At 29.8% G+C, this 8,497-nt stretch overlaps 1 protein-coding gene across 1 annotated transcript; it reads right to left on the reverse strand.

Annotated features, from left to right (window-relative positions):
* Positions 1–1,949: 1,949 nt before the first annotated feature.
* Positions 1,950–2,964, reverse strand: LOC123218962 (palmitoyl-acyl carrier protein thioesterase, chloroplastic-like). Its single transcript, XM_044640621.1, has 5 exons — positions 2,929–2,964; positions 2,749–2,846; positions 2,481–2,652; positions 2,320–2,388; positions 1,950–2,216 (listed from the first exon to the last, which is right to left on the reverse strand). Exons 1-5 carry the CDS (start codon positions 2,962–2,964, stop codon positions 1,950–1,952), a joined length of 642 nt encoding a protein of 213 aa, XP_044496556.1.
* Between the last annotated feature and the right edge of the window lie 5,533 nt (positions 2,965–8,497).

Genomic DNA, 8,497 nt, shown 5'->3' on the forward strand with positions numbered 1-8,497 from the left:
TATTTTGACTTCCATAATCCTCATGGATCTTACCGCCACCAAGCAGGTGTTTGAGCATTGAACTCAATTTCTCGTTGTAGCAACTCAGATTTGTTGGGAAGTTTATGATGGATATAACCTAATCATTGACAAGTTATCTTTTTATTGGGCATATTGATGAGACAATATTTTCACTTATGAGAGAAAAGAAATTAGATGTGAGTTATTTGAAACTTATTTATTATGTCTCATTTAAGGTTTTCCACTTTTTAAAGTAAAACTAAAGTATAGAAGATAATATATTTATAAATTATTATCAATCAAATATTTAATATGTTTCACTGTACTTTTGTCATATCTACAAATTTGTAGTAGATGACAAGTGTCAAGATTACACATACTCACCACCAACACATCAGAAAAAATTAATGTAACAATCTATTCAAACTATAAGTAATACATCTATTGCATACCAAAAGTGTAATAGGTTGTTGGGTCAAAGGATATTGTTCCTTGAAAATGAAACACAATAAATTAAATCAATATCATTCATGATAATACTAAAATAATTGAAAAAATCCACACCCTTTGATATTTTTCTAAAAGGGATTATGGTCCAAAAAATTATCATTTTAGGAGAAAACTAAAAATATCTCTAAAATTGAATTCAAAACTTTGGTGGATGAAATAAAAATTTCGTCCCTTAAAATTATCTTTCTGAGACAAAAATCAAATTATCTCTAAATATTTTATTTCTAAAATTGAGTGGTAAGCCTAAAAGTATTACTCTGGGATGAAAATGAAATTGTCTCTAAAATAAATATTTGTTGTAGTAAGACTAGAACCCTTGAAGTGAAATAAAACCCTAAAAAATAGGAATAGAGAATATGAAAGTTTCTATAAATTATGCTTATATAGGGAAATTGTGGAATCATAAAATGAGTAACATTGATGAAATATTCTCATATTGAATTTGACTTCTCTTAAAAAACATCAAGTATTTGGATCAATAGACCAAATGCTTAAAAAGGTCTAATCTATTAGATATAACTAGATGTTTGTTAGAAAAAAAAAATCAAAGAAACGAGATTACAAGACTATAGCCTAAGGTTTTTCCCAAACTTTGATAAAAATGTACTATCTATAATGGATAAACATATTATCTTTAATGAATATAATCGCATTCATATATTTGATCAATTTAAAAGTTTTAAAAGGATTAATAGGTATTATCGACATCACCATTTGAAAAATTAATATATATATATATATCATGACTTAACAAATAATTAAATTAATCTATAACATTCTATTACAAAAAGAGAGAACATTCATTAGAATGAGTAAATTCTTGAAATAAATAATATATTGGACAAATTATACACTATATATATTTTTTCTTTAATTAGGTTTTTTCCTACTAAAATTTTCCAATAAGTTTTAATAAGACAAATTATGTATGTCAAATGTTCTCATGCTTTAGGTTTTCATCTCAATAAATTTTTCTTAGTAAGGATAATATGATAATTTATGTACGGTGGGAATCCAAACCCGAGTATTATAATATATAGATTTCACACCCCTTAAAGCAATTGTACTTTAATAGAAAGGCAGTCATCAGAACCTTTATAGATTACCCCATCTCGCCAAATAATTTTTTTAGGGTTTTATGAGCGTAATAATAGATCAAATTCAAATTTTTTATTTAAAATTTTAGTACTTCATTTTTGTTTATATATAATTTGATGTTGAGGGCATGAAAACTAAAAAGAGTTTATCATTTCAGTCTATCATAATTCATTCTTCTTTTAGTTTCTTCTATTACTTAGCACAACATAAGAAACAATATACGGCTATTATATCCAAACTCACCTCCTTCTTATTCAATTTTTACACTTGCACCCCAAAATGCAGCCACTTGATCCATCGCCTTCATATATGTTCTACATTGAAAAAATATATTTTCCTTTTCACTCTATCAATTCGAATCTGCATGTTGAATTGTTTTCACATTTTGGCTTCCACTTGCTCCTTCCCCTCACTATTTCCTGCCCACCCTCAAGACGAAGTAAGTGATCGAACTCAATTCCTCCATTGTCCATCAACTCATTAACGCCGCTGCTATTATTAATCACCCTGGAAAAGGATTGCAGCACGCAATCCCTGTTGCATTCCTTTCGATAATCAAATTTTATTGCTGAAATCTTGTGGTTCGTGGCAAGTGCCCTAGGAACACTCTGAAAAACACTCAACAGATCCATCTTGAAACTTTAATGAGATTTTATATCAATATCATCTTCAATAACACTAAACAGATCCTAAAAATGCGAAACTAATTACCTCGAGAACATAGTTAACCAGTTTTATATGACTTACATGCTCATTTACGTCCATATCCGTCCATCCAGGCTACAGATTTTTGGGGGATATCAGTAATCAGCATTCACTGATATGGCATTTCCATTTCTGCAGCAAGAGAATACCATTTATGATATACTTACAGTTAAAGATGTGCGAACATAATTGGCTATTTTGGTGTCAAGTTGCGCGAGTTTTCTGCTTCTTCCTTGGATGTGAGGATGGCCTTGCATAAGAAAAGGCTTCAAATCTTTGATGACTTCCTCCCTCAACTTAGCAAATTTCCTTGTTTTCTTATTCATCATCACATGTAAACTGCCACAACAAAACCATGATAAAACTTTATCTCAATTTGCGTCTCCGAATTAACCACAATGAAATTATGTCATTGACAAATTGAAGTCGTTGAACCTGGCTGCTCGTATCAGAGGTTTGCCTGTTTTAAAATCATGTACACACCATTCACGGCAGAAACTATTCCTTCCCGACTCGTAAATCCAAGTTTCCACCTGAACAGCATCAGCCCTTCAACAAATTAAACAACAATGATGTCGGTGTGTTCATTGAATTCGACGGTAAGGACAGTGTCACATTGAAGAAATTTGGTGCAGCCAAAGGTATAACCATGATTGTAAAGTCAAGTTTAAGTCGAGAAGGAGATCAATATTGAAGAAATTTGTATAAAGGTTGTCTTAATCAGAATGTGAGGTGGTAATATTTATCAACACAAGTTATGCATGAAACATTACTTGATTCATTAAGCAATCCTACCTAGTACAGTTTTCAAATTATCAATTATGTTGCTTAATGAAATATAATTACTTTGTTAATTAAGTTCTTAAGTTTTGTTGCGTTAAGAAGTATACCATGTTAAATACTCTTCCAGATGCTATAATCTCTTCTCATCTACTTTCTAGGTTGTTTATTGTCCCAATATATATATATATATATATATATATATATATATATATATATATATATATATATATATATATATATATATATATATATGTATGTATGTATGTATGTATGTATGTATGTATGTATGTATGTATGTATGTATGTATGTATGTATGTATGTATGTATGTATGTATGTATGTATGTATGTATGTATGTATGTATGTATGTTTATTTTTATTATATGTGGTTAATTTATTATAGTTAATACTAAAGTGATTTTTTTTAATACAAGATTGGAGTTAAATACCAAAAAAAAAAAAAAAGGAAAACAATCATTAATATAAATCTAAAGTTTCAATATTTTCTAGCAAAAAGATCTCTTGCAACCTCATTGATGGATCCTAATAAAATATCAATTCATTAGATGATTCTAAAATAAATTTAGATATTCAATCAATAGCTTTATTTATTTTCCAAAACAGGTACATAAACCTCATTTGTAAGTTCTAATGGGATATATTATTGATGTCACTGAAACGTTTAGCGAGAGTATTTTTACTTAGATGTGTAGAATACATCAAATGGATTGTCATTTTAAAATCGGATTTAATTTAAACGTTTAAGACTTCATACTCTTTAGCCATTTCAAGTCCTAGTTTAATAGACCATAATTTAGCTTCTACTACTTAGCAAGTTCCTAAGTTTTTGGTGAATCCTCCAAGATAATTAGAGCATGCAGTTCTGATAATTCCTTCAACTCTTGCAATACTAGTTACTCTCGACACAACAACATCGACATTTAATTTCCAAGTCTCATCCATAGGAGCCAACCAATGAACATCCCAAATAACAACATCCTCAATTGATTTTTTTTAAAAGAAGATTTTCCAAGCATCCACAACAATATAAACATAATAAAAAAATTACCTCAACTCCTTTTATTGGTTTTAAAAAATCAACATCATGAAGCTCTTTATTTCGCCAACTTCACAATTGGTAGCAAGTATAAGTGAACCACACATTCCAATTGTGTCCAAAAACTTGTTTATCCCCTTGACTCAAATTCTTGTTTAACCAATTATCACTATTTAACCTATAAAATAACTCCTTATGTTTATATGCAATAAGATAATCCCATTTAACCTAAATTGGATCTTTGACCCTACAAAATAAGGTTACTTTTATAATAATTAATATATGTATTGTTACAATTTTTACTACATCACATTTGTAACTCAAATTTTGTAAGCTGAGATGATGTATGAACATAATTTTAGATTAACCTAAAGGTCGAAGATGCAAGTGCGATCTTGGGCACCCAAGCATTAGAAGAGTTCCAATCCATGGAGGCGCAACACTGGTCCTAGCCACCTAAGCCTCTTCAGTCAGTCAGAGTTAATGGCATCAAGCATAGCAGAATTACGGGAAAAATAAATTTAAAAAAAAAGAAGAAAATTCAATCCAACACAAAGTTCGAAATTCAAAACTAACCAACATAAAAGAACTTGAGTTCATTGAGAGGCAAAGTGTGAACTCAAGAACATCAGCAAAGATGTTAGCAGCAGAGTCGATTATGCAAAGCTACAGTATCGTAAGCGTATGTACAAACTAAGTTGAAGCCTGGGTAGAAAGTGGATGACTCGAAGCGCTTCTGAAAACTACAGCCACCTCTCTTGGCTGAGATACATGTGAAAAAGATTGTTGCAATGGACTTGGAGATGCAATGAAGACCATGAAATGAGAATGATCGGCATATATGGGATAGGGGTGTTGGCAAATTGACAAGACCGCCCTCTTACAAAAAATTTGTTAGGATTTTGATAAACCCAAGTTTGGAATGAGAAAACAATAATACAAAAATAACAATAAAACATATATGAGTTACATGCCATGGTAAAACTCTCAATTAATGACGAGGAAAACATTGATACAAGTTATCAATTCATCCAACGTTGACCCGAGCTAAAACAAGTTATCTTCCAACCCCAAGGAATTTTTCCTACTTATCTAAATCAGATACTAAAGAACTGGCCAGTGTTTAAAAACCCTAGATGGTCCTTACTAGTTAAAAGCCATGGAAGCAGAGTATGAAACCTAAAGTTAAACTAGACTTGGGAGTTTGTTCCATCTACTTTTGATAAGCATTTAGTGGGTCATAAGTGGGTATACAAAAACAAGTTAAATACAAACGGGTCTGATTAGAAATTAAATGTTAGATTGGTAGCTAAAAGGTTTCAATAGACTTCCAATGTTTATTATTTTGACACTTTTAGTCTAGTAATCAAGTTTGTGACTATTAGAGTGGTTTTGACCTTGGTAGTCATTTATATGTGATTTGTGCATTAGATAGACATAAATAATGCATTTCTTAATTGGAAATTACATGAAAAGGTGCATATGAATCAACCTCAATGGTTTGTTGATGAAACTATGCCTCATTTTGTGTGCAAATTGGAAAAAAGCCTTGTATAGGTTAAAATAAGCACCTAGGCCTAGTATAATAAACTAAAAAGACACTTAATTAATAAAGAGTTTGTTAATATAGTTTTAGATTCTAATCTGTTTGTCTTAGGTAAAAATCAGATTAGTATGCTTATTTTGATTTATGTAGGTATCTTGTATATAGGATTTAACGTAGACTATATATAGATCCTAATAAAGGATCTTAAAACTATCATTTTTCTTTAAAAGATTTGGGAGAACTTAATTTTTTACATATATATATATATATATATATATATATATATATATATATATATATATATATATATATATATATTTTGGGGATAGAAGCACATAGAAGTAAGAAGGGTTGACATCTTTGTCGGCTAAATATGTTGTTGACCTATCAATCAAAACACAAATGCAACATTCTAAGTCTTGTAAAACATCTATGTCCGCTTAGGTAAAATTATTTATAGGTGACAATTAACCCTATGAAAAACCTACTCTATATAAAATTAAAATTAGAGCTTTGTAATATCTTACCATGATTATGCTAGATTTGTCTTTTGTGGAAAAAAAAATTGAGCCATTTTTTTAAAGAACTATCACTAGTATAATGATAAGCCTATAAGAGGGTGTTGAAGTTTATGTAGATGTTGACAGGGTAGGGAGCTAGCTTAGGGGATAGAACTTCCATTAGTGGTTTCAATGTTTATTTTGGCTCAAAAGTTTGTTAAGATTGTTTGGATAAAAAGTTTGTTGCATGAAATAAAAAATCCTTGGTTCTCCACACTAGCAATATGGTGTGATAATATAAGTGTTAGGTGTTTAACCTCAAATTTTGTGTTTCATAGTATGACTAAGCACATTGATGTGCATTTTGTTAGGGAATAGGTTGCTGAAAAAATTATACAGGCTCAATTTGTTCTTACCCAGTATCAAATTGTTGATATTCTCACAAAACCCTTATTTGTTTCCAAATTTCACGAATTAAAGAATAAATTAAACGTAGTTGATTGGTCTTATGTTGATCAGCTTAATTTGTTTAAATGATAGAATATATGAAAATAATGAGTCAGTGTTACATGCACCATAGCACTGATGTGTGTTGTCACTGGTAAATAATTCCTTAAGATTGTTGCTATTGGACTAAGAGAGACATGCCCCATTTATTCATATTATGATGTGTGACTATGGATTGATTTAATTGTGATTTTTGAGGTTGTCGGATATTTTATCTCATACATTTATGGGATAACAATCACTTCCTATCAAATTTAAATCACTCAGTTATCCATTTTCCATTAAAGAGGAATTGGATTATATGTCTTAATACATTCTACTAGGGCTTAATATGTCTATTAATAACTTAATTATATATAACCTTATATTTTGTCTCATAAATAGAGAAAGGTAAACAAAGGAACAACAATTTTAACATACATATTATTACTCTGTTGAATGTTATCTCAAAAACCTAATAACATAACAATGGATATAAGCTATCGTGTAATGAGTTGAACCACTCTAAAAACATCATTGATTTTCACTATTGCTTGTGTTGAATTGCCCATCATAATTTAATATACTTCTTGTAACATCCAAATTCAGGTGTGTTAGTAAACTTCACTTCCAAAATTACCCCTAGAGTTGATTTTATAACTTGTTGTGTAAAGAAATTGCAAAAGAATTATAGAAAACTACTAAATGAGCAATATTTTTCAAAGGGGGTAAAATGGTCATTTTATAAAGATTCAAGGGACAAAGTAGGAATTAAAATTGAAGGGCACACTTAAAATTATATGATGGTGCTAAGGGTTTTTGGTAATTGGCTAAGGATAAAATAGTAATTTATAGAAAAGATTAAGGGCAAAATGGTCCAATAGGCTTATAAACTTATGCCTATTCATTTTCTCTCCCATTTTGCCGAGAACTCCATGATTTTTGCTAAAGCTTTTTCCCTTAACCAAAATTCACCAAAAAACCTAGCTAAACCATCTAATTTCCAGTACCTCCAGTTATAAAAAGTATAGATCTGTCAATTCTGATAAGTTCTAAGGTAAGAAATTTACTTTTTAAGATATGTCAAGTTTAGGGTTTTGATGGATGATCATATTTTTGGTTGATTAAGGTTGCCAGAAAGAAGAAAAGAAGGTGAATAAACTTAAATAATCTATTTAGCCAATAAAAGGTAAGAATTTCATACTTTACATACTTGAAGTAAAGTTGAGTTAGGTTATTTAAATAACCTTTACTTATATAAGTGTGTAAGGTATTAGAATTAAGGTGATTTATGCTTAAAAGGATAAAGAAATTCATTAGGATTCAGGATGTAATTTTTGGCCATAAGGGTAAAAAGGTAATTTTGGCCATAAGGGCAAAAGTGTCATTTTATGTGATATAGGTTAATTTTGCTTAATTATGTGCATAAAATGTGTGATAACCCTTATATTAAGCCTACATTGTATATTTTGAAATTAATTAAATGTATGAGATATATAAATACATGATAGGAGAATATGATGTTTGATAAAGAATGAAAAGAATAAGAGAAAACAATGAATGAGCATATTTCATATTATGATTACATTTGCATACATGAGAAATCATAGCATATGCATGATTTAGAAAAAAAAATATAAAGAAAGAGGAAAAATATTTTCTAAGTCATGCATGCTTTCAGAAAATGGAAAACAAGTGTTTTTGGGTTTTATAATGATGCATATGATACAGGAAAGCAGAAAACATACTTAAAATCCTTACACGCGAGCTGTACTGTGTGGACAGCAAAAGAAAAATATCAGCTGTACTGTG

Source organism: Mangifera indica, chromosome 6 (assembly GCF_011075055.1).
Source record: "Mangifera indica cultivar Alphonso chromosome 6, CATAS_Mindica_2.1, whole genome shotgun sequence".
NCBI classification, from domain to species: domain Eukaryota; kingdom Viridiplantae; phylum Streptophyta; class Magnoliopsida; order Sapindales; family Anacardiaceae; genus Mangifera; species Mangifera indica.

Bases quoted from the DNA above. Each gene is read 5' to 3' on its own strand.
- LOC123218962 (XM_044640621.1), bottom strand. From the start codon at position 2,964: ATGGTTATACCTTTGGCTGCACCAAATTTCTTCAAT. The intron at 2,847-2,928 runs GTGACACTGTCC...GATGCTGTTCAG, and splicing joins CTGCACCAAATTTCTTCAAT to GTGGAAACTTGGATTTACGA. The intron at 2,389-2,480 runs GTAAGTATATCA...AAAAATCTGTAG, and splicing joins ATGTTCGCACATCTTTAACT to CCTGGATGGACGGATATGGA.